The sequence below is a fragment of the Scyliorhinus canicula genome, chromosome 16 (assembly GCF_902713615.1).
Source record: "Scyliorhinus canicula chromosome 16, sScyCan1.1, whole genome shotgun sequence".
Taxonomy (NCBI): domain Eukaryota; kingdom Metazoa; phylum Chordata; class Chondrichthyes; order Carcharhiniformes; family Scyliorhinidae; genus Scyliorhinus; species Scyliorhinus canicula.
In genome coordinates this window covers 138,702,478-138,729,363 of record NC_052161.1, presented here as the reverse complement: position 1 = coordinate 138,729,363, position 26,886 = coordinate 138,702,478, and the positions used below count along the sequence as shown (strand labels likewise).

The 26,886-nt window shown below is 51.6% G+C and overlaps 1 protein-coding gene across 1 annotated transcript in view; it reads left to right on the top strand.

Moving 5' to 3' along the window:
- The first annotated feature begins 480 nt into the window (after positions 1-480).
- The window catches only part of LOC119950614 (tumor necrosis factor receptor superfamily member 3-like), a 60,817-nt gene continuing 34,411 nt past the window's right edge, over positions 481-26,886 (top strand). The window contains exon 1 of the mRNA XM_038773201.1: positions 481-741. Within this exon, the coding sequence (XP_038629129.1) occupies positions 619-741 (123 nt within the window). The 5' untranslated portion in view covers positions 481-618. The remainder of the gene's footprint in view (positions 742-26,886) is intronic.

Sequence of the window (26,886 nt, the reverse complement as noted above, 5' to 3'; positions counted from 1 at the left end):
GTAGGAGCTTGGCTTTGAGCAAATTGGTTTATTACATTTACACCTCAAAAAGGTACTCAATTGGTTGTACAATACTTGGGGCCATGGGGTGTCTTGAGGCCATCTCAAGAGCTGTGTGAATAGAAGTCTTTATTCCCCCTTTTTGTTATTCCCTCATTGCACCTGTTGCATGCCGGTATTCAGTGATTTTTTTGAACACACAAGACAACAACATACAAGACGGAACTGCACACAAAACTGTAAAACCAAAATCTGCTTTCCTGAGCAATTCTGTCGCAAGCATGTTCCTCTTGAGGTCTGCTTTGAAAAAATATTTGAGCAAATTTATTATTTAATGACAAGGACAGGAACTGCACTGTTATTTTTCAATATTTTAAACAAAGTTGAACTCACAGTGACCATTAAATTGTGATTTTAAAAAAGACAGGTTGGAATGGCACAAGAATGATGCATGGCTATGAAGAGCTGCAAAGGTTAGATCTCAGCAGTAGATGGCTTTGACTTCCCTTTTCACTTGCAGGAAAACACATTGTGCTTTTATCAGCAAATTGCAGATCTACAGCAGGCCAGCTAATCAAGTTTCTGTCGCAGTGCCTGTTCACACAGATCTTCCAAATCATGCCGTGTCCTGAAAGAAAATCAGCAATAACAGTTTTCCTGATCTTGATACTTGTGGAATTAATTAAGGCAACATCTGGACTATCCAAACTCAGCCCTGCGCATCAGCGTTTTAAACGCCAAGTAAGTACTGCAATTCTTATCCGAGTTCCCCGCACGGTGTTTACCACTTACTGTGAGAATTTAACAATCAAGGGATTTTAAGATGCTACCATTCGGAGAGTTTGATACACCGACTGGGTACAAATGTTGTTCAGTGTTACCATATTTGTTTCATTGTACACAGGGTGTTTGTAAAGTCCTTGTGCAACTTTAAACTTCAATAACTTTGGATTTGCACACGATAGGAGCAAGCTTTAAACAATAAATAAAAGCATGATTAATAACATTTAAAGTCCATGAAATGATTCGAAAACAGCTGGACCATGTTTTTCAACAAATCGGATTGAACGACTTTTCACATAAACTGGTAGTTAGATTGAAGCCTAGAAATTTCAATTGTGTTACCGTAAAACTTGAAGAATTATGCCTTCGTATCTCATTCACAGAGTTTGTTTCTATCAAGCATGGGTTATTAATGTTTGAATTTGCGCGGGACTTTTATGAACATCCTGTTTATAGCTTGGGAATTGCAGAACCAGAAACGACAAAGATTCCTTTTAGTTGCCACAATCCTGGTAGTCACATAATATAATGATATTGGAGCTTAATCATTAATTTAGTTATTAATCGTTGCCATCAAATCAATCTCTATCAGTTTTTCTACATCAAATCCAGACATGACACAAGAAACATTGGAATAATGGAGAGCTTTGAAGACCAGGAGTTCAACGTTATCTATTCCTCCAATGTTTGCGACTTGTCAAGTCTCAAGTTACTTGTAAACTGTACGCCTTATTTTCTGAAATAAATCTAGTCTAATTTGCATTTGAATTGATCAACACTAACCCAGATTGTCATATTTGAGCAGGGTAGTGGAACATTATTGCCTCATGTGCATCCAATCTTCAATGATCAGAAATTCATGAATGCTTAACACTTAGAATTCCATAGAACCATATAATTCGTACAGTGCAGAAGGAGGCTCTAGATTGGGGACTGTGAGCACTGGATTGAGAGTGGTAGACTGGGGATGATGGATTTAACAGGAATGTGCTGTATAAACATGAAGGAGTTTAGGGAGGTGACTGATTAAATGATTCCATCATTTCAGTTGGCCACAGCTAAGGAGTTAATTTCTTGTCACAATTTTATCACAACACGAAAAGTATTTTGTCCGCTGCCAATTTCTGCTTTCCTGTTCAAAACCTTACCGTTGGCTGAATTTGCAATGCAACTTAGATCCGAAGAGAAAAACCTGAAAATTGGAAATTAAAATAAATAATACGAGAAATTTGGACTAAAAGTGAAAATTCTCCAAATACACAGCAGACAAGTCAACACCTGAAAGAGAAAAACAGGTCAATGAAGGGTCAAAAGCATAAGCTTCACTTTCTCTTCCATATTCTGATGAAGATCCATTGCTTTTCCAGTTATTTTCTGGATTTTGACAAGGCAGATCTCTGGAGCCACAGAACAGAGTAACGAGGAAAGGCTGAAAATTTCAATCTCTTCATCCTTGAAAGGAGGCCAGAGAGTGAGGTTGCATAGAGATCCTTGTAACAGTGTAGAAAGGGGTAAATTAGAAGCTCTATTTTCAACTGACAAGCAGACACAAGGTAAGCTATCAATCAGCAGAAATCAAAGCAAAACACTGTGGATTCTGATTGATAGCAGTAAGCAGCATGTTGGTGCAGCAGGCGGTAAAGAAGGCAAATGGTATGTTGGCCTTCATAGCGGGAGGATTCGAGTAGGGATGTCTTGCTGCAATTATACAGGGCCTTGGTGAGACCGCACCTGGAATATTGTGCGCAGTTTTGGGGCGAGATTTAGCCACCGTATTGCGCAGGGTGGGGATCTGGGCGTGACTATTAAATAGTGGGAAAGGCCAAAATCGAGATTCGCGCCATGTGCAAATCAGTTTGCTATCTAACCGGCCCACCCCCGATGGCGAGTTCCGGATCACATCCAAATATGGCAAGCATATCATTACCCCTCATTTGCATTCATTTCCATCTCATTAACGAGATTGAAGTTGAATGCAACAGGTGAAGGGACAGTGGATCCTCACCTCTGCGGCGCAGGCCAACCTCACGGTCAGTGACTGCTCTCTACTCGGACAACCCCACAATTTCCAGGGCCTGTTCCTCATAGGGGTCTGGACTTGAATCTCTTGTACTCAGCCCCCAACTTGGCCCTTTCCCACTTATTATGGGCTATCGTGTTGCGGGGACAAAGAGAGGGCATTGTAAGCCACACGCTTGATGGGATGTGTGGGCACTTCACCTGGACATGAAGTGGTTGTGCTGGGTGGTGCCAGTGGATTCTGAGGAGCAAACATGAAGATCAGATGTGTGGAGGATATGAGGTGTCAGCCAGTGATTTGGGGGAGGGGGAATTTGAGGGGAGGCAGGCAGAACTGATGCCAGGAGAGAGGTGATAACACAGCTTGCAGCTGGGTGGAGGTCGTTGATCTTCTCCCTACATTGGGCGGCGGTCCTCCTGGTCATGCTGCCTGCATTGACGACCACTGCCGCTGCCTCCCAGGCAGTATTGGTGACCCTGCTGCTGGTCCTCCGACCCCCACGGAGGAACAGGGTTCCCCATCTCACAGCGTTGAGGAGCCTGGACAGGTCAAAGCATCCACAAAGCGAGGAACGGGTGCGCGCGCTGAAGAGCTTGTGTGTTGACTGGGAGTGAGAGGTGAGGGAGCGTTAAAAAGCAGCTCCCCCTTGTTAGCGGTGAGACACTGAGGCGTGAGTCTGGTGAATCATAAGGTGAGACAGCCAGTCGTAATGAGAAGCTCGTGGAGGCACATGTCCAGCACTAAGTGTCGTTAAATACAGGCTGCGATCTCGCCAATGCAGCTGCCGAGAATCACTCCGCCAATTGCGCCAAAATGGCACTTAGAAATATTTCCGTTAAATCGTGCCCTTGGTCTGCTTATCTGAGGAAGGATGTTCTTGCAATGGAGGGAGTGCTGCAAAAATTTACCAGACTGATTCCTGGGATGGTAGGACTGACCTACGCAGAGAGATTGAGTTGATTAGGATTATAATTGCAGGAGGTCAGAAGAATGAAGGGAATCTCATAGAGTCGATAAAATTCTAACAGGACTGGACAAGGTCGATGCAGGAAGAATGCTCCTGATGGAGGGGAGCCCAGAGCCAGGGTCAGAGTCTGTGAATATGGGGCAGACCATTTAGGACAGAGATGAGGAGAAATCTCTTCACCCAGAGAGTGGTGAGCCGGTGCAATTTGCTACCAGGGAAAGCAGTTGAGGCCAAAACATTGTGGGCGAAATTCTCCGACCCCCACGACGGGTCGGAGAATAGCGGGAGGGCCTTCCCGACATTTTTCCCGCCCTCCCGCTATTCTCCCCCCCCCCCCCCAACTCCCGACACGAATCGCTGCCGCCGTTTTTTTACGGCCGGCAGCGATTCACAGCTGTTCGATGGGCCGAAGTCCCAGCCCTTTACGGCTGTTTTTACGAACGGCAAACACACCTGGTCTGGCCGTTCGTAAAAACGGCGTCACAAACTCGCTTTTTATAACCATGGCACCGATTGGCACGGCAGTACCACGGCCGTGCCAAGGGTGCCATGGGCCCGCGATCAGTGCCAACCGATCGCGGGCAGCGGGCCCGATGCCCGCGCACTATTTGTCCATCGGCCGCCCCGCAGTATCCATTCGCGGGGCGGCTGAGGGGCATCCCGGCCCGCGCATGCGCGGGTTTCGCGCAAATACGCGATGACGTCATCCGCGCATGCGCGGGTTGGAGTCTTCCAATCCGCGCATGCGCGGCTGACGTCATATGACGCGTCAGCCGGCGCTAACTCCGGCAAGCGGGCTTAATGAAATTCGTTAAGCCCGTGATGCCGGAGCTTGCGGCGTCGGGCTGCTAGCCCCGACCGGGGACCAGAATCGGTTCCCGGTCGGGAAGGGGCGCGCTGGCGTCAAACCCGCCCGGGTTTGACGCCAGCCTTACGATTTCTCCCGTTTTGGGAGAATCGCGCCCTGTATGTTTTCAGTTAAATATAGCACTCGGGGCAAGTGGATTAGCCCTGTTTCCTCACAGCTCCGTGGTCCCAGCTTCGATCCCGGCTCTGGGTCACTGTCCGTATGGAGTTTGCACATTCTCCCCGTGTCTGCGTGGGTTTTGCCTCCACAACCCAAAAAGATGTGCAAGCTAGGTGGATTGGCCACGCTAAATTCCTCCGGAATGGAAAAATTAATTGGGTACTCTAAATTTATTTTTTAAAATGAATGGTGCAGCAGGCTCGAAGGGCCAAATGGCCACCTCCTGCTCCTAATTTCTATATTTGTACGTCAGTGCTTCATTGCGGAATTACTTCTGGGGTGGTCTTCCGGACAGGCCGTTGAAACAGAAACATTGAATGTGAAAATCTCTGCACAGGCCGTTGTTGAGGCAAGGTCCTGATTATTTGACAAGAGTAATTTTACATATTGCTTGAAAAAAGAGAACATTAAAGGCGTGGATAGATTGGGATTAGGATAGGTGGTTCACTCAGAGAAAAGCACTGGTGTAGAATTGATGGAGCAGACTTCTGATTCTGTGCTGAAACATAGAAAATAGGAGCAGGAGGAGGCCATTCGACCCTTCAAGCCCACTCCGACATTCATAATGATCATGGCTGATCATCCAACTCCGTAGCCTAATCCCTCTTTCCCCACATATCATTTGAACCCCTTTCGCCCCAAGAGCTATCGCTAACTGATTCTTGAAAACATACAACGTTTTCACCTCAACTGATTCCTGTAATGTTGAATTCCACAGGCTCACTACTCTCTGGAGGAAGAAATTACTCCACATTTCTTTCCTAAATGGTCTACAGCGTATCCTCAGACTGTGTCCCCTGGTTCTGGACTCCCCACCATCAGGAATATCCTTCCTGCATCTACCCTGTCCAGTCCTGTTAGAATTTTATAGGCTTCTATGAGATCCTCCTCATTCTTCAGAACTCCAGCGAATACAATTCTAACCAACTGAATCTCGCCTCATACGTCAGACCTGCCATCCCAGGAATCAGCCTGGTAAACCTTCACTGCACTCCCTCCATAGCAAGAACATCCTTCCTCAGATAAGGAGACCCAAACTGCACACAATACTCCAGGTGTGGCCTCACCAAAACCCTGTACAATTGCAGCAAGATATCCCTGCTCCTATACTCGAATCCTCTGGCAATGGAGGCCAGCGTACCATTTACCATCTTTGCCACCTGCTGCACCTGCATGCTTACCTTCAGCGACTGGTGTATGAAAACACCCAGGTCTCGTTGCCCATTCCCCGTCCTAATTTATTATTTTTTTTTATAAAATATTTTATTGAAGCATTTGTAATTTTCACTGTTTAACACATTAACATTTCTTAAACAACCGCGCAGGCCGACACACACAAAACACCTAAAAAACAAAAAACAGTAGACAATGTCCCCCCCATCTTAATTTAGGGCCATTCAGATAATAGTCTGCCTTCTCTCTTTCCTACCAAAGTGGATAACTTCACATTTACCCAAATTATACTGCATTCACCATTCATTTGCCCACTCACTCAACTTTTCCAAATCACACAGAAGAATCTCTGTATTCTCCTCACAGCTCACCCTCCCACCCAACGTGGTTTCATCTGCAAATTTGGAGATATTCATAGAATCAAAGAATCATAGAATCCTTACAGTATAGCCGGAGGCCATCCGGCCCGTCGAGTCTGCGCCGAGCCACTGAAAGAGCACCTCACCTAGGCCATTCCTCCACCCTATCCCCATAATGCCGCCTAAACTGTACAATCCTGCACACTGAGGGCCAATTTAGCACGGCCAATCCACCTAACCTGCACATCTTTGGACTGTGGGAGGAAACCGGAGCACCCGGAGGAAATTCATGCAGACACAGGGAGAAAATGCAAACTCCACACAGACAGTTACCCAAGGCTGGAATTGAACCCAGTCCCCGGTGCTGTGAGGCAGCAGTGCTAACCACTGTGCCACCATTTTACATCTTACATTTTGTTCCCTCGTCTAAATCATTAATTTGTGTTGTGAATAGCTGGGGTCCTGGCACCGATCCCTGCGGCACCCCAGTCACTGCCTGCCATCTGGAAAAAGCTATTAATTCCTACTCTTTGAGTCCTGTGTGCCAAACAGATTTCTATCCAACTCAAAACCCCTAATCCCATGTGCTTTAATGATACACGCTAATCTCTTATGTGGGACTTCATTAAAAGCCTTCTGAAAGTCCAAATATACCACATCCACTGGCTACCCCATGTCAATTCTACTGGTTACATCTTGGAAGAATTCCAGTAGATTTGTTGAGCATGATTTCCTCGTCATAAATCCATGCTGACTGTGTCTGATCCTGCCACTGTTAACTAAGTGCTCTGCTATAAAATCTTTGATAATGGACTCTAGGATTTTTCTCATTACCAACATCAGGTTTACTGGTCTATAATTCCCTGTTTTTTTCTCTCTACCTCCCTTTTTTAAAATGTTTCCAATGAAGGGGCAATTTAGCGTGGCCAATCCACCTACTCTACACATCTTTGGGTTGTGGTGGCGCAGTGGTTAGCACTGCTGCGTTACAGCGCCGAGGACCCTGCTTCGCTCCCAGCCCCGGGTCACTGTCCGTGTGGAGTTTGCACATTCTCTCCGTGTCTGCGTGGGTCCCATCCCCACAACCCAAATATATGTCTAAAGTAGGTGGACTGGCCATGCTAAATTGGCCTTTAATTGGAAACAAAATAATTGGGTACTCTAAATTTAAAACAAATCCTGGAAGATGAGTATTTAGTTGCTCAGCCATTTCTTTGTCCCCCATTCTACACATCCCCATTTCTGACTCTAAGGGACCTACATTTGTCTTCACCAATCGTTTTCTCTTCACGTACTTATAGAAACTTTTACAATCAGTTTTTAAGTCAAGCTTACTCTCGTACTCTATTTTCCCGTTTTACCACCTCTGGGTTTATGCAGAACCTTTGAAAATAATTTTCTTGCTTGCAATTTGAGAGGACATGAGCACTGAGTGATCCCAAAATCTGATGGGCAGCATAAAGTCAATTTGAAAGTTCTTGCTCACCCTACTGAATGCTTCAATTAGCGTGAAGTGAAAATAATTAAGTGCCTAATTTTCAGAGAATTACCCTCAGTATCTGATCCTAAATGCGCCTTTCCAACCTAGAATCAACGTTGCCAATTTAATTGTAGTAATTTGTTCCTTTCAGTATTGCCCATCTCATGAGAAATAGCAAATCTTACTTCTCAATGATAGCCGTGATGCCAATTTTGATAATTGATCAGATAACATGGGTCACCAGAATGGAAGAAACTGGGTCACACATGACACTATTGTTTGCAAGAATGCCACTCTCAAGTGAACACACATCAAAATGTTCAGGGTACGCTAAGTCCTGCTGGTGTAGGAGCCTCTTTCCACATATAACAGTATTGCTCATCCTTATACCAATATATGGGGGCAGCACGGTGGCGCAGTGGATTAGCACTGCTGCCTCACGGCGCCGAGGTCCCAGGTTCGATCCCGGCTCTGGGTCACTGTCCGTGTGGGGTTTGCACATTCTCCCCGCGTTTGCGTGGGTTTCGCCCCCACAACCTAAAAAAAAAATGTGCATGGTAGGTGGATTGGCCACGCTAAATTGCCCCGTAATTGGAAAAAATGAATTGGGTATTTTGTAATAAAAAAAACAATAGATGAAAAGTTTTAAAGCATTTGTTTTAAGTACTTCAAAACTCCGCAGCGCTGAGAATGACACTGCTATTTAACGGGAATTTGGTTTTTTTGGGAGCCCTTTGCAAGGAATACCCGCCGAGGCCACGGTGACATTAATTTCCTGCACTGCCCAGTTCAGTTCGTCAGTGCAGGAAGAGATCAGGGCGCCATTTTTTAATGCCACCCTAATCTCCCAACTCCGGCCTCCGGACCCGCCTCCCCCTCCCCAAGGCCTCATCGTATGGGGTCCTTGAGCCCCTCCTCAACTCACCTCATAGGGACAGGGCACCCAGCCACTATTCCCAGCCTGGCAGTCCCAAGGTGGCACCGCCAGGGTGCCGAGATGGCATCGGGGGCACCAGGGTACCAGCCTACCCAGAGCCCGACCACTCGGGAGCCTCCAATCGCCTGGGAGACACCCCGCGCCGTTATGCCTGGCCCACGTTTGTGGAAAACAGAGCTAAACGGCACCACGGCGAGATCTCCGAGGCGCGGGGGTTCGATCCCGGGTTTTGGGATACTCTGGCACAGAGATATTTAAGTGAAGCCAACTGCTCACTTAAATATGCAAATCTGGATCCCGCCCAATGAGGTGAGAGCCAGATCACGAGGTCTCGCGAGTCCCTCCCGAGCATTGTAAATCCTATAACGGCCACGTCGCGTCACCAAGTTGGCATGACAAGGCCATACGATTGGCACCCAATCAGTCCTAATCCTCCGATCTCTCCCCATAGCCCAACTCATTTCTCCTTTTCAAGTAGCAGATATTCCATTTAGAAAGTCAGAAGCGAATCTGCTTTTGCTGCTTTTTCAGATGGTGTATTTGTGATAAGAGAAACTCAGAGTGAAAAAAACCTCCTAATTTCCCCTGCCTGAATTTGGGAGTTCAGGTGATCCCAGTAACCCGCCATGCCTCCTGATGCTAAAAGTAGGACAGAAACGGGCAGCGTGGTAGCGCAGTGGTTAGCATTGCTGCCTCACGGCGCTGAGGTCCCAGGTTCAATCCCGGCTCTGGGTCGCTGTCCGTGTGGAGTTTGCACATTCTCCCCGTGTCTGTGTGGGTTTTGCCCCCACAACCCAAAGATGTGCAGGGTAGGTGGATTGGCCACGCTAAATTGTCCCTTAATTGGAAAAAAATTAATCTAAATTAATTTTTTTTTAAAGTAGGACAGAAACATCACACAAATCTCTCAGTGGACGCAAAGCCAAATATGAAAATCAGAATCATACTTAAAATGGCTGTAAGCACAAGGAAATTGTTGAGAGAAGTTATTGGCTTCGCTCAGTATTTCTTGGCTGGAAAACTAATGTTTATGATCGTCTTTATCCATCTCTATGTAAACGCCTGGAAATTACTTGTGATATTAATGTTAGAAGGCACATGTCAGGAGTATGGTGGAATCATAGAATCATGGAATTTACAGTACAGAAGGAGGCCATTTGGCCAATCGAGTCTGCACTGGCCCTTAAACCCACACCTCCACCCTATCCCAGTAACCCCACCTAACCTTACTTGATTGGTTTTAAAGCCTTTTAGCACATCCTGAGTTCATGAGAAAGGTGGTAAATAAATGCAAGTCTTTATTTTCCTATGACCTGTATGAAGGCTGCAATATTTGAATGGCAGTAAACTGTTGTTAAATTGCTTGTTCCCAAGACAGAAATTTGGTTTTATTATCTGGTCCACAAGCAGAATGAACATCTCATCTCTCTTTCTTTAATGGTGGGCCTTTCAAACTCATTTCCCTACTGTCCCTGGCCTCTTCATTCTTACCCATGTTGCGACATCATGGAGAGTATTTCCCCAGTCACTGTCTGGGAATGTGCGTGACTAAGGGCTGAGTTTTCCAGCTAATCCCACTCTCCACTTGCTTGGATGAGTGCAGCTCCAACAGCCAAGAAGCTCAAAACCATCCAGGACAAAGCAGCCAGCTTGAGTGACACTCCATCCATCACCTTAAATATTCACTCCCTTCACCACTGATGCACAGTGACAGTAGCGCGTACCATCTGCAAGATGCACTGTAAGAACCCACCAAGGCAGTACCTTCCAAATCCGTGACCTTTACCCCCTCGAAGGACAAGGACAGCAGGTACCCGGGGACACCACAAACTGCAAGTTCCCCTCCACGCCACTCACCATCCTGAATTGGAACCATATCGCCGTTTCGTCACTGTTGCTGGGTCAAAATCCTGGAGCTCCCTCCCTAACAGCACTGTGGATGTACCTACACCGCATGGACTGCGACGGTTCGAGAATGTGGCTGACTATCACCCTCTAAAGGGCAATTAGAGATGGGAATTAAATGCTTGTCTTGCCAGGGATTCCCACATCCCCTGAACAGATAAAAAAAAATTATCTAAGTCCCTTGAGCAAGGTTCCTCAGTTCCAATTTAGTTAGGATGCAAACCTAATTGATTTTTGAAAAATAATCTTTATTGTCACAAATAGGCTTTCATTAACATTGCAGTGAAGTCACTGTGAAAAGCCCCTAGTCGGCACATTCCGGCACCTGCTCAGGTACACTGAGGGAGAATTCACAGTGGCCAATTTACCTTTCAGGACTGTGGGAGGAAACCGGAGCTCCCGGAGGAAACCCACGCAGACACGGGTAGGATGTGCAGACTCCGCACAGTTACCCAAGCCGGGAATCGAACCTGGGACCCTGGTGCTGTGAAGCAACAATGCTAACCACTGTGCTACCGTGCTGAATTATGTTTATTTTAAGTGAATTAACGTTAAAACAGTGGACAGAATATAACGAGGGAATATATTAACTCCCAAGAACTGCCGAGAAGGTAAAAATTCCAAATTACCAAACCCGACACTATCCCACTTCAGAAGTGCCCAATTCTGAATTCACCTTTCGAGGGTTATTTTCTGGTGTTGATCATTATCACGTGTGATTTGATCATTATCACCTGCAAATAGGGTGTATTTGAAGAAATATTACAGCGGTTTGCTCTTGCCTCGAGCACGGGTTTCTCACACATAAGATGTTAAGAACCCGCTGATGTTAACTGCAAGACTCCGAAGGCTAACTTGGAACACCTGTTCTCAGTAGTGTATATTTTCAATCTGATATACTGTGAGAAGAATATGTGAACCAGGGAGGAATAATCAAGTCATTGTGTGAACAATTAACAAAGAATATTTATTCATTTAAAATAAAAATGATGTGGACATGCCGGCGTTGGACTGGGGTGAGCACAGTAAGAAGTCTTACAACACCAGGTTAAAGTCCAACAGGTTTGTTTCAAGCACGAGCTTTCGGAGCGCAGCTCCTTCCTCAGGTGAATGGAGAGGTATGAAGGGGTACCTCTTCATTCACCTCAGGTGAAGGAGCAGTGCTCCGAAAGCTAGTGTTTGAAACAAACATGTTGGACTTTAACCCGGTGTTGTAAGACTTCTTACTTTCTCACTGATAGGCTAATTCCATCTCAATATCTGTTCAGACATCGCCCTGTTTTATTTTCCTGTATCCCAATTTCATTTTTTAATGTTTTTAAAATAGATTTGGCGTACCCAATTCTATTTTTTTTTTCAATTAAGGGGCAATTTAGCGTGGCCAATCCACCTACCCTGCACATCTTTGGGTTGTGGGGGCGAAACCCACGTAGACACGGGGAGAATGTGCAAACTCCACACAGACAGTGACCCAGAGCCGGGATTGAACTCGCGTCCTCGGCGCCGTGAGGCAGCAATGCTAACCACTGCGCCGCCATGCTGCCCCATTAATCTTAATTTTCCCCAACTCTTAACAAAGAAAACGTAACAGTGAAACTGAGATGAGATTGAACAGCACTTTGTGAGGCTGTTTGTTCGATATGAATAAAGACTGAGTACATACAGCCTCTATTATCAGTTTTGCAATGAATTTTTGTGATCATAATCACGCTCTATGAGTTTCTTTTTAAAAATAAATATAGAGTACCCAATTATTTTCCAATTAAGCGACAATTTAGCGTGGCCAATCCACCTACCCTGCATATCTTTGGGTTGTGGGGGTGAAACCCACGCAGACACGGGGAGGATGTGCAAACTCCACACGGACAGTGACCCAGGGCCGGGATCGAACCTGGGACCTCGGCGCCGTGAGGCAGCAGGGATAACCTACTGCGCCACCGAGCAGTGCTAACTACTGCGCCATTGTGCCACCTACGCTCCAGGAGTTTCAAATGAACAACATCAGAATGTGGCAGTGATTAATGGTTGGATTGGATGGCGGAGTGGATGTTTTCTGTAGGAACCAGGAAGACAATCAAAAGCCATGACAACAAAGCCATAAGTTGGTGGGATCTGCAAGTGTGCAGGAAAGTGGTACACGACAGGGAGATGTTAACGTAGATCTGAAAAGCAGCAGGGAGCAGAACAGAGAAAGGAACGACAGAGGCACTGAGAACTTGGGGGAACTGCTCATGTGAGAGAATTGAGGGAGGGGCTCAGTTTCTTTTACCTATGGGAAGAGTTGTGATTCTACATGCTCAGATTGACACCACAAGTGGTTAGACCTCTGTAGTCTCCTTCAGGACCTGGCAGCCAGACATTGCCCATCAATGTGAAATTCACCACTGCTCCCAATGTCTTTGACTCCAGCTCCTACCACTGAGCGACCATTTCAGGAGCCTCTCAATCAGCTGGATTATTGTATAAGGGGGATCACAGTTGAGTTGTTTGCCTGGACTTTGACAGATATTCATCTTGCCCTGCAACGAAAAGAGCCAGGCAGATCTGAGGTAGTCAGATTTGTGTCTCTAACTTCTTATAGGCACACGTGTGAAACACGTGCTAATTCGAGTACCACCAGATGAGCTAGGCGTGTTTACCAACTGCAAGGGATATTATTCTGTCAATCTGCACCAGGTGACTGCCACAGGAAGGGGTTCATGCAGGTGTATGCTGAACTCCCCGTGTGTTGTCAATATGCTTTTATATTGCAGCAATCCAACAGTACAAACCTCTTTGTATCAGGGAACAGAAAGGGCTGACTTTCAGGAGACTAACTGCAAACCTGTTCATGACACCCACTAGTGAGGCCCAGAATGCCCACCAAGAGTGAAATGACTGGTGAATGTACATCATGTAATTCACACTGTATAGTATTGCGTTCACACTGTACAGCATTGTGTCCTTGTGGGTTCTGTCTGTGAACCGTTGCACGGCTCTGCCACAGGGGGAGATGAGGAGCTTGTACAGGGCTCCACCCTCGGCTCCGCCCATGGCCCCTCCCACTACCGGAAGTATAATGTGCTGCAGCCTTGTGAGTCTGTCCTCAGTTCTTCTGGTCACAGGCAGGCTCAGTTGTAAGTCTATTAAAACCACAGTTTACTTCCTATCATGTCTCGAGTGAATTGATGGTCACATCAGTGACAACCAGGCTGAAGGTGTGCTTCAGGAGCCTAGATATATCTGGAGGTACCTTTCAGTATTCCCCAGCGAGGGTGACGTAGAATGTCTGACGCAACATGAGGCAGCAGAGAGTATGAGAGGCGGAGGATGGCCAACATGTTGAGCAAGTTCTTCTGATCATGAGCACATTGAAGAGTACTCGAAATAAAAGTGGAAACTTTAATCACAAAGAGGTTTGTACAGTTGGACTGCTGCAACATAAAAGCTCAGTTAATGCCAGAATCCCAATGTATTGAAAGTCACCTCCATCTATCTGGACACCTTGTTAACTGGACCCAAGCCGGTTGGTGAAATTGAAAGTAAGATACAGCAACTTTCTTTGCTGGAGAGAGTTTACTGACTTTGTTCATAGCCAAGAATACTCAAACACACCAGTATCCCAACTATCCCCGTTTAACGGTGTTTAAAGACCCATTGGCTGTTGAACAATGTCACTGCCATCAAATCTTAACAGTGTAATTAATAAGATATTGACGCCTGAAGCACATCTCCAACCTGGTAGCCACATTGCTCCTGAGCCTGAGGAATCTTCCCCCGTGGCCCCTGGAGTTTGGAGCCCAACCGAGGCCAGACAAAACCTGCCCCACATGCACCCGTGCAGGGGCAGATCCGGTAATTGGGAGACGGGACAGCATGTTGGCTACTGGCTGAGGCGGAGAGAATGGGTGTGAAATGGGAGCTCTTTGAGTGGAGTTTCCACTTCCAGGTCTGCTTTCATCAGCATCCCCCACCAGGAGCAATGCCACACCACACCACAGCTGAGCACACTGGCACAGTTCAGTGACGGGGCTTAAGGTCTTGGATAAGTCATCTATCATCCTGTTGACAACAACAATACATATTTATATATAGCACCCTTAACCTATACAGCAGCCCAAGGTGCATTATAAAACAACATTTGACACCAAGCCATATAAGGAGACATTAGGTCAGGTGACCAATAGCTTAAAAGATGTTTCTTAAAGTAGGATAGTGAGGTAGGGAGGTGGAGAGCTGTGGGAAGGGATCCCAGAGTTTAGAGCTAAGGTAACTGAGAACAGGACACCAACGGTGGACCAATTATAATCTGGCTTGCTGCAGAGGCCAGAATTAGATGACTGCAGAGATTTTGGAGAGTTGTGAGGCTGGAGGAAGTTACAGAGACAGGAAAGGGGAATATCGTGGAGAAACATTTAAACAGGGATGAGAAAAATCAAGACACTGTGAACAAGCGTAGGTCAGTGAGCACAGGAGGGTTAGGTGAACGTGAGTTAAGACAAGGGCAGCAGAGTTACCATTGATCACATGTTCATGGAGATTATAATATGGGAGACCAACCAGGCGTGTGTTGGACTAGTCATGGGCAGAGGTAACAATAGGAAGAAAAAGGCTTTCAGCACCAGATGAGCTAAGGCAGGATGATGTCGGGGAATGGCAGGGTGGTCAAGGCATGGCAGGGTGGTCAGGGGATGGCAGGGTGAAGTCAGGGCATGGCAGGGTGGTCAGGGGATGGCAGGGTGGTCAGGGGATGGCAGGGTGAAGTCAGGGCATGGCAGGGTGGTCAGGGGATGGCAGGGTGGCCATGGGATGGCAGGGTGGTCAGGGGATGGCAAGGTGGTCAGGGGATGGCAAGGTGGTCAGGGGATTGGCAGGGTGGTCAGGCGATGGCAAGGTGGTCAGGGGATGGCAAGGTGGTCAGGGGATGGCAAGGTGGTCAGGGGGTGGCAAGGTGGCCATGCGATGGCAGGGTGGTCAGAGGATGGCAGGGTGGTCAGGGAATGGCAGGCTGAAGTCAGGGGATGGCAGGATGAAGTTGGGGATGGCAGGATGAAGTCGGGACTGGCAGGGTGAAGTTGGGGATGGCAGGGTGAAGTTGGGGCTGGCAGGATGAAGTCAGGGGATGGCAGGATGAAGTCGGGACTGGCAGGGTGAAGTTGGGGATGGCAGGGTGAAGTTGGGGATGGCAGGGTGAAGTTGGGGATGGCAGGATGAAGTTGGGGATGGCAGGGTGAAGCCGGTGAGGGCAGGGTGAAGTCGGGGATGGCAGGGTGAAGTTGGGGCTGGCAGGGTGAAGCTGGGGATGGCAGGGTGGTCAGGGGATGGCAGGGTGAAGTTGGGGCTGGCAGGGTGAAGTTGGGGATGGCAGGGTGAAGTTGGGGCTGGCAGGGTGGTCAGGGGATGGCAGGGTGAAGTTGGGGCTGGCAGGGTGAAGTTGGGGATGGCAGGGTGAAGTCAGGGCTGGCAGGGTGAAGTCGGGGATGGCAGGGTGAAGTTGGGGCTGGCAAGGTGAAGTTGGGGATGGCAGGATGAAGTTGGAGATGGCAGGATGAAGTTGGGGATGGCAGGGTGAAGTTGGGGATGGCAGGGTGAAGTTGGGGCTGGCAGGGTGAATTGGGGCTGGCAGGGTGAAGTTGGGGCTGGCAGGGTGAAGTTGGGGATGGCAGGGTGAAGTTGGGGATGGCAGGGTGAAGTTGGGGCTGGCAGGGTGAAGTTGGGGCTGGCAGGGTGAAGTTGGGGATGGCAGGGTGAAGTTGGGGCTGGCAGGGTGAAGTTGGGGATGGCAGGGTGAAGCTGGGGATGGCAGGGTGGTCAGGGGATGGCAGGGTGAAGTTGGGGCTGGCAGGGTGAAGTTGGGGATGGCAGGGTGAAGTTGGGGCTGGCAGGGTGGTCAGGGGATGGCAGGGTGAAGTTGGGGCTGGCAGGGTGAAGTTGGGGATGGCAGGGTGAAGTCAGGGCTGGCAGGGTGAAGTCGGGGATGGCAGGGTGAAGTTGGGGATGGCAGGGTGAAGTTGGGGATGGCAGGGTGAAGTTGGGGATGGCAGGGTGAAGTTGGGGCTGGCAGGGTGAATTGGGGCTGGCAGGGTGAAGTTGGGGCTGGCAGGGTGAAGTTGGGGATGGCAGGGTGAAGTTGGGGATGGCAGGGTGAAGTTGGGGCTGGCAGGGTGAAGTTGGGGCTGGCAGGGTGAAGTTGGGGATGGCAGGGTGAAGTTGGGGCTGGCAGGGTGAAGTTGGGGATGGCAGGGTGAAGCTGGGGATGGCAGGGTGGTCAGGGGATGGCAGGGTGAAGTTGGGGCTGGCAGGGTGAAGTTGGGGATGGCAGGGTGAAGTTGGGGCTGGCAGGGTGGTCAGGGGATGGCAGGGTGAAGTTGGGGCTGGCAGGGTGAAGTTGGGGATGGCAGGGTGAAGTCAGGGCTGGCAGGGTGAAGTCGGGGATGGGAGGGTGAAGTTGGGGATGGCAGGGTGAAGTTGGGGATGGCAGGGTGAAGTTGGGAATGGCAGGATGAAGTTGGGGCTGGCAGGGTGAAGTTGGGGCTGGCAGGGTGAAGTTGGGGATGGCAGGGTGAAGTTGGGGCTGGCAGGGTGAAGTTGGGGATGGCAGGGTGAAGTTGGGAATGGCAGGGTGAAGTTGGGGATGGGAGGGTGAAGTTGGGGATGGGAGGGTGAAGTTGGGGCTGGCAGGGTGAAGTTGGGGTTGGGAGGGTGAAGTTGGGGATGGCAGGGTGAAGTTGGGGATGGCAGGGTGAAGTCGGGGATGGCAGGGTGAAGTTGGGGATGGCAGGGTGAAGTTGGGGATGGGAGGGTGAAGTTGGGGATGGCAGGGTGAAGTTGGGGATGGCAGGGTGAAGTCGGGGATGGCAGCGTGAAGTTGGGGATGGCAGGGTGAAGTCAGGGCTGGCAGGGTGAAGTTGGGGATGGCAGGATGAAGTTGGGGCTGGCAGGGTGAAGTTGGGGATGGGAGGGTGAAGTTGGGGATGGCAGGGTGAAGTTGGGGATTGGAGGGTGAAGTTGGGGCTGGCAGGGTGAATTTGGGGATGGAAGGGTGAAGTTGGGGATGGCAGGGTGAAGCCGGGGCTGGCAGGGTGAAGTCAGGGATGGCAGGGTGAAGTTGGGGAAGGCAGGGTGAAGTCGGGGATGGCAGGGTGAAGTTGGGGCTGGCAGGGTGAAGACGGGGATGGTAGGGTGAAGTTGGGGCTTGCAGGGTGAAGTTGGGGCTGGCAGGGTGAAGTTGGGGAAGGCAGGGTGAAGTCGGGGATGGCAGGGTGAAGTTGGGGATGGCAGGGTGAAGCCGGGTCTGGCAGGGTGAAGTTGGCGCTGGCAGGGTGAAGTTGGGGAAGGCAGGGTGAAGTCGGGGATGGCAGGGTGAAGTTGGGGCTGGCAGGGTGAAGACGGGGATGGTAGGGTGAAGTTGGGGCTTGCAGGGTGAAGTTGGGGCTGGCAGGGTGAAGTCGTGGATGGCAGGGTGAAGTTGGGGATGGCAGGGTGAAGTTGGGGCTGGCAGGGTGAAGTTGGGGATGGGAGGGTGAAGTTGGGGATGGCAGGGTGAAGTTGGGGATGGCAGGGTGAAGCCGGGGCTGGCAGGGTGAAGTCAGGGATGGCAGGGTGAAGTTGGGGCTGGCAGGGTGAAGTTGGGGCTGGCAGGGTGAATTGGGGCTGGCAGGGTGAAGTTGGGGCTGGCAGGGTGAAGTTGGGGCTGGCAGGGTGAAGTTGGGAATGGCAGGATGAAGTTGGGGATGGCAGGGTGAATTGGGGATGGCAGGGTGAATTGGGGCTGGCAGGGTGAATTGGGGCTGGCAGGGTGAATTGGGGCTGGCAGGGTGAAGTTGGGGCTGGCAGGGTGAAGTTGGGGATGGGAGGGTGAAGTTGGGGATGGCAGGGTGAAGTTGGGGATGGCAGGGTGAAGTTGGGGATGGCAGGGTGAAGTTGGGGATGGGAGGGTGAAGTTGGGGATGGCAGGGTGAAGTTGGGGCTGGCAGGGTGAAGTCAGGGATGGCAGGGTGAAGTCAGGGCTGGCAGGGTGAAGCTGGGGCTGGCAGGGTGAAGTTGGGGCTGGCAGGGTGAATTGGGGCTGGCAGGGTGAAGTTGGGGATGGCAGGGTGAAGTTGGGGCTGGCAGGGTGAAGTTGGGGCTGGCAGGGTGAATTGGGGCTGGCAGGGTGAAGTTGGGGATGGCAGGGTGAAGTTGGGGATGGCAGGGTGAAGTTGGGGATGGCAGGGTGAAGTTGGGGATGGCAGGGTGAAGTTGGGGATGGCAGGGTGAAGTTGGGGATGGCAGGGTGAAGTTGGGGATGGCAGGGTGAAGTTGGGGATGGCAGGGTGAAGTTGGGGATGGCAGGGTGAAGTTGGGGATGGCAGGGTGAAGTTGGGGATGGCAGGGTGAAGTTGGGGATGGCAGAGTGAAGTCAGGGATGGCAGGGTGAATTGGGGATGGCAGAGTGAATTGGGGATGGCAGGGTGAAGTCAGGGATGGCAGGGTGAAGTCAGGGATGGCAGGGTGAAGTCAGGGATGGCAGGGTGAAGTTGGGCAACATTACAAAGGTGGAAATATACCATCAATATGTGTTCTGAAGCTCACTTCTGGGTACCGTTTGACACCGAGTTGTGAATGGTCTGATTTAGTCTCCGAGTGTTGTCAGGGAGGTGGATAGATCAGTATTTAGGGAACGGAGTTTGGAGTACGGACCAAAAACTGTGGTTCTCGGGCGAAATTCTCCAACCCCACGCAGGGTCCGAGAATCGGCCGGCGGCGGCGTTATCACCCGCTCCCGCCACGTAAGGAATTATCCGACCCGCCATAAAACGGCATTGTTCAAATCCCGCCGGCCGCCAAGGAGAACAGCCGGCGCCGGCGGGATGTCATGTTATTTTAGGGTGAATAATTCTCCGGCCCGGATGGGCCGAAGTCCCGCCGACGTGGCCACGGGTCACATCGGCGAAAATCAAAGTAGGTTTATAACGGCGTCAACCATTGATGATGGTTGACGCTGTTCAGTAACCTACATCGAGTGCGTGGGGGGGTGGGTAGTGGCGGTGGAGGGGGGTGGAGAGGGGTTGGGAGGGGTGGGGAGGGGGGTAGCGGCATTGGAGAGGGGTTTGGAGGGGTGGGGAGGGGGGTAGCGGCGTTGGAGAGGGGTTGGGAGGGGTGGGAGGGGGGTAGCGGCGTTGGAGAGGGGTTGGGAGGGTGGGGAGGGGGGGTAGCGGCATTGGAGAGGGGTTGGGAGGGGTGGGGAGGGGGGTAGCGGCGTTGGAGAGCGGTTGGGAGGGGTGGGGAGGGGGGTAGCGGCGTTGGAGAGGGGTGGGGAGGGGGGGAGGGGGTAGCGGCGTTGGAGAGGGGTTGGGAGGGGTGGGGAGGGGGGTAGCGGCGTTGGAGAGGGGTGGGGAGGGGGGGTCGCGGCGTTGGTGAGGGGTGGGGAGGGGGTGGGGAGGGGGGGGTAGCGGCGTTGGAGAGGGGTGGGGGGAGGGGGGGGTAGCGGCGTTGGAGAGGGGTGGGGGGGTCGCGGCGTTGGAGAGGGGTGGGGAGGGGGGGGTCGCGGCGTTGGAGAGGGGTGGGGAGGCGGTGGGGAGGGGGGGGTGGCGGCGTTGGAGAGGGGTGGGGGGAGGGGGGTAGATGGCGTTGGAGAGGGGTGGGGAGGGGTCGTGGCGTTGGAGAGGGGTGGGAAGGGGGGAGGGGGGGTTGCGGCGTTGGGGGGGGGGGGGGGGGGGGGGTGGCGGCGTTGGAGAGGGGTGGGGAGGGGAGGTCGCGGCGTTGGTGAGGGGTGGGGAGGGGTCGCGGCGTTGGAGAGGGGTGGGGAGGGGGGTCGTGGCGTTGGAGAGGGGTGGGGAGGGGGGATAGCGGCGTTGGGAGGGTTGGGGGGTGGGTTGCAGCGTTGGGGGTGGGGGTGGGTTGCGGCGTTGGGGGGGGGGGTCGCGGCGTTGGAGAGGGGTGGGGAGGGTGGGTTGCGGCGTTGGAGAGGGGTGGGGAGGGGGGATAGCGGCGTTGGGGTGGTTGGGGGTGGGTTGCAGCGTTGGGGGTGGGGGTGGGTTGCGGCGTTGGGGGTGGGGGTGGGTTGCGGCGTTGGAGAGGGGTGGGGAGGGGGGGGTAGATGGCGTTGGAGAGGGGTGGGGAGGGGGGGGTCGCGGCGTTGGAGAGGGGTGGGGAGGGGGGGAGGGGGGATAGCGGCGTTGGGGGGGGTTGGGGGGTGGGTTGCAGCGTTGGGGGTGGGGGTGGGTTGCGGCGTTGGGGGGGGGGTCGCCGCGTTGGAGAGGGGTGGGGAGGGTGGGTTGCGGCGTTGGAGAGGGGTGGGGAGGGGGGATAGCGGCGTTGGGGGGGTTGGGGGGTGGGTTGCAGCGTTGGGGGTGGGGGTGGGTTGCGGCGTTGGGGGGGGTCGCGGCGTTGGAGAGGGGTGGGGAGGGTGGGTTGCGGCGTTGGAGAGGGGTGGGGAGGGGGATAGCGGCGTTGGGGTGGTTGGGGGTGGGTTGCAGCGTTGGGGGTGGGGGTGGGTTGCGGCGTTGGGGGTGGGGGTGGGTTGCGGCGTTGGAGAGGGGTGGGGAGGGGGGGTCGCGGCGTTGGAGAGGGGTGGGGAGGGGGGGGAGGGGGGATAGCGGCGTTGGGGGGGGTTGGGGGGTGGGTTGCGGCGTGGTGGGGCATGCAGTGTGACAGAGCTGGAAAGGTTGGCTCCACAGGGTGCCACCTTTAATGGGCACAGCGATCTGAACTAGAAGTAACTGCCCACCCTCACCCTCCAATGGATACAGAGGACAAGCATCAGGGTCTCTGCCCCCCACCCCTCCACTCCCACCGCACAAGCATCAGAGGGACTCAATTCCCTCTCTTCACACCCCCCGCCCCCTGCCCCACCACGTCACAATCATCAGGGGCTCCCCACCACCAGAAAACATAATGGGAACCCCCCCCCCCCCCCCCCCCCACCCCCACCCTAATCGGGGCTCCCCAGATGATCGGCACCTGCACTTCCCCCGGCACAGGTTGATATTGCCAGTTTGGCATGGCCGGGGCAAGCCAACCCATGGCACAGTGGGTAGTCCATGGCACAGCACGGTCATGTTGCCCCACCCGCCCCACTCCCAGGCTGGGTTCTCATATTTACCATTGCTCCCCTGGGGGGATCCCCTCGACTGATTCATGCATGTCACGTCAGTGAGGTAAGAATATTAAGTGAGGGGTTTAATGCCATGGGGAGCTCAAGGGCGTGAATCTGATAACCATATTGACTAAATTTAAATAGCTTAACGCTGTTGTTTCTGGGGTCGAAGGAAGTTTCACCTGCCAGCGTCAGGGACTCGGAGGTGAGGGTAACATCCGGGCTTTGAGGGACATGGCCCGGCAATGCCCTGGCACAGCCCCATGGCACCCTGGCAGTGCCCTGGCACAGCCCCATGGCACCCTGGCAGTGCCAATCAAAGGGCAGTGCTGGAGCAGTATCAGGTTTGATGTGCAAGAGGTGGGGTCAGGTTGGTGGTGCAAGGGAGGCTCATGGGCAGGGCCTCTCGGGAACCCTGCTGTGGGTGTGGCGATGATGGGGGGAAAGGATGATGCTTCCTCCCCCTCCCCCCCAACGCCGCAACCCATCCCCCCCAACGCCGCAACCCACCCCCCTACCCCCCTCCAGCGCCGCTACCCCCCCTCCAGCGCCGCTACCCCCCCTCCAGCGCCGCTACCCCCCCCTTCCCTTCCCTTCCCCCTCCAGCGCCGCTACCCCCCCCCCCCTTTCCCTTCCCTTCCCTTCCCCCCTCCAACACGCCACTTCCGCAGCGGCTGAAACTGACGCGTACAGCGTCACTCCGCTGCTGGCCCTTTCGGGACGGGAGATTTAGGCCTTAAAAGCAGGCCCCGACGCCGGAGTCACCAGCGCCGCTTTTGCCCGCCGGTAATGGGCGTCACCTAAGTCTTCGGTGAATTTCGCCCATCTCACTTGGAGGTAATTTCTCCTCATCCAACATTGAATATCAGATTGAGGTAATTAGCCATTGTCCATTAGAGTGAGACAATTTGTTATATGGTTTGAGGAGTTCCCTTCCACAAGTGTGCCAAGGTGAGGAGACAGTCCTCCATGAACTACCACAGCCAGTGCAGAGATTGAATCTGTGCCAATGGAGCCATTCTGCATTGCACTCTAGCCAACATGAACATCCGGTAAGCAGTCTGATAATTTAGCAACAGTCGCGGAGTCTAGTTGGTCGACATTCCTGGCAGGCCCACGGTCATGATCCCATAAATGAATTTGAGAGCTGGTCTTCAACATCCGTGCAGCAAGCCACACATATCCCAGCAAGCCACTCTGCATTGCAGACATTTTTGCAATGCCCTGGCTCATTAGTGACGAAGTTGGGTTCCTCCAACCCCAACCCCTCTGCGATTGTAGGGAGTGTGTGTATGTGGTACATCTACCAGCGCTTCACCAACTTTCTGCTCTACCTTAATCATTCCCCTTCCCAATGATGTCCCCGAGGCTTAGTATCTGAGTAGAGTTTGGGAACTCTCAGTGGCTGCCCCTGCCACCAGTGTCTGTTTGTGCTCACTTGTGAATCACCAGGTGGAAAGCCAGCAGACCAACTGGACCCTTTGTTGGGTGGTGCCTGACTGTGTAACCCGTGATGGTGCACCCTCAGTTGGAATGAGGGCCTGTGGGGAATCATCACCAGGTGTATGCACAGACTGCTGCTTACGGCCTTTAAAGGCAAAAGAAAGGGATGTGAATCAGACCTGACAAAGTAACAATCGCCACGTTCAGCTTCTCATAGATCAGTCATTGATGGAATAAAGGCAGCATGGGTGTCAGAGATATTTGAAATTCTGTCACCATGAACCTGCAAGTTCTCAGTCTCACCATCTCTAGTTGAGGACGTCGCTTGTCTCACCTATTCACCCAATGGATGAGGGTGATGTGTGACATTGTGGAAGAATTGGGGTGAGTGGCAGTGTTGGAGGATAAATAGGGAGGTGAGGAAGAAACAAAACGAAGACTGCTGTTGAAACATATATATATATATGAGACAAATATGAGGAGTAATATATTGAGATATGTGTAGCAAGGCAGGGTGCAAGGTGGGCTGTTATACATCACAGGATGCAACTGTGCTGAATCGGCAACGGTGCTGACCTTACCTGACCTGGCCAGGTCCTTTAAATAATTCTTGTGCTCCATACAAGACCAGGACACAGTGCGCCAACTGCTTCTCATTGGTAATAGCAGCAGATTTGTTCCTCCTATAGCTGGGGATCATTCGAAAGGTTGGAGGTCACAGTACCGGGAGCAGTGTTTACAGTATGATGAATTGAAAGAAGTACAAGTAAATCACTGTTTTACTTGGAAAGATTGCCTTGGGTCTTGACAGCGGGAAAGGAGGAGGTAAAATGACAGGAGTTGCATCCCTTCCGCTTGCATGGGAATAATAATATTCTTTTATTAGTGTCACAAGTAGGCCTACATTAACACTGCAATGAGGTTAGTGTGAAAATCCCCCAGTTGGTGCCACTTGAACAGTAGGGGGTCTGATGGGAGTCATTGAGGCGTGGACCAGATTGTTTCAGCGGGGAAGAATCCCTTTGGAATGCTGAAAGAGGAGCAGAGAGTCGGTATTTTACTAAGGTGCGTCAATGTTGTATAAAATCAAAATTTTTCAATAAAAATTTTTTTTTTTTTTAAAAAGAAAGAGGAGCAGAGAGGTAGATGCATTTGGTAACGCACACGCTGCATTTGCATTGTACATTATTGCGGGTTTGTGATGACATCATAAACAATGACAGAGTGGGGGCAGGTCTAATCAATGGTCTGCATCAAATAAAACATACCAACTACTTTTTCCATTTCACAGAAACATTAATACTGCTCTTTACATTCACTTGCGTAATTGGAAAAAAAAACACATCATTTTGTTATTTCTGGAGTATCAATGTGTTTCCTTTTTTAATCTTTTTATTTTTCCAATTAAGGGGCAATTTAGTGTGGCTAATCCACCTACCCGGCACATCTTTGTGTTGTGAGGGCGAGACCTCACTGTCCGTGTGGAGTTTGCACATTCTCCCCATGTCTGCGTGGGTTTCACCCCCCCCCAACGCAAAGATGTGCAGGGTAGGTGAATTGGCCACTCTAAATTGCCCCTTAATTGGCAAAAAAAATAAAAATAATTGGGTACTCTAAATTTATTTTAAAAAAAGAGAATTTGCAAACTCTACACGACACAGACAGTGACCCGGGACTGGAATCGAACCCGGGTCCTTGGCGCTGTGAGGTAGCAGATCAATGGGATTCCTGGCACTGCTGAGAAATTGCTGATTCTGAAACAAGGAAAAAAAAAAATCATAAGACCACAAGACGGAGAAGCAGAAGTAGACAATTCGATTCATCATGTCTGCCCCGCCATTCAATGAGATCATGGCTGATCTGATCTGATGCTCAAATCCAGGGGCGGGATTCTCCCAATGGGAGTCTAAGTGCCGACGCCGGAGTAATAACCGGAGTGTTTACCTCCGGCGTCGGCGCCCGTTCCCAAACCCCTATTCTGGGGCCTCTGTGGGGTTGGCAGGGGCGTGGCGCGCTTTGCGGGGGCGGGGCCTCGGCTACGCGGCGCCTTGGGTCCCGAGCATGCGCAGTTGGGCCACGCCATTCGGCGCTTGCGCGGGGAACTTCTTATGCGCGCCGGCTCCGACCCAACATGGGGTTGGTGTTCAGGGGCCGTCCGAGCCGGTAGGTAGTCCCGGGGGGGGGGGAGAGGCCGGCCCGCCGATTGGTGGGCCCTGATCATGGGCCAGACCCCATTGGAGCCCCCCCCCGGTGAAGGAGCCCCTCCCCACCCCACAGGCCGCCCCCCCCGAGCGTTCCCGCAGAATTCCCGCCGGCAGCGACCAGGGGTGAACGGCGCCGGCGGGACTCTGTCGTGCCGGAGCGGCCGCTCGGCCCATCCAGGGCGGAGAATCGGCGGCCCCACGCCAAGCGCGTCGGCGCAAATGGCGCCGATTCTCCGCACCTCGGAGAATCGCGCGCCGGCGTCAGGGCGTCATGGCGCGGTTGCTCCGAATCTCCGGCCCGGCATGGGGCTGGGCGAATCGCCCCCACTTTTCTGCCTTATACCCTTAACCCTTGGCTCCTTTATTGATTAAAAATCTCTCAGCCTTGAACACACTTTTTAAAAATTTAAAGTACCCAATTCATTTTTTTCAATTAAGGGCAATTTAGCGTGGCCAATCCACCCACCCTGGACATCTTTGGGGTGTGGGGGTGAAACCCACGCAGACACGGGGAGAATGTGCAAACTCCACACGGACAGTGACCCAGAGCTGGGATCCAACCTGGGACCTCGGCGCCAGGAGGCAGCAGTGCTAACCATTGCACCACCATGCTGCCCTCCCTTGAACACACTTAACAACCCTGTCTCTACATCACGTTTGAGGTAAAGAATTCCACGGATTAATTACCCTCTGAGAGAAGAAATTCTTCCTCATGTCTGCCTAAGTGGGCAACCCCTTACTCGGAGATTGTGCTCTCTGGTCCTAGACTCTCACACAAGGTGAAACAACCTCTCAGCATCTACCCTGTCAAGCCCCTGAGAATTCGATATGTCTCAGTAAGGTTGCCATTCATTCTTCTCAACTCCAATGAGGGGGGGGGGGGGACACTTAGTCTATTGGTGACCACGGAACCATTGTCGATCGTCATAAAAAGGTGGATTGGCCATGCTAAGTTGCCCCTTACTGCGTAGGAATGTGCAGGTATGGGTTTGCAGGGATAGAATGGGGTGGATGGGGGAGTGGACTTGGCTAGAGTGCTCATTCAAAGGGTCGGTGCAGACTCGATGGACTGAATGGCCTCTTTCTGCAAGGTAGGGATTCTATCATTCTATGAAAAACCCATGCGGTTCACAATGCCCTTTAGGGAAGGAAAACCCCTGAACAAATAAAACATTATTATTTATATAGTGCCATCAATGCAGTCAAATGTTCCATGGTGGTTCAGAAGAGAATTAACAGACAAATATTGGTATCAAACCATAGCAGGGTATTGGAGATCTGGTGATCAAATGCTCAGTCAAAGAGATTGGTATTGAGGAACATTTTGAAGGAGAATGCTGCGACAGAGATTGAATTCCACAGTTTAGAGCCTACGCAGCTGAAGGTACAGCTGCCAATAATGGGACAAAATAATTTGGGAATCAATGAATGAATGAAGTAATTCAAATTGGAGAGTTGAGGAGGTTACAGAGGCAGGGAGAGGTGAAACCAGGGAGGGACTTTAACATGAGGATATTTGAATTTTAGCC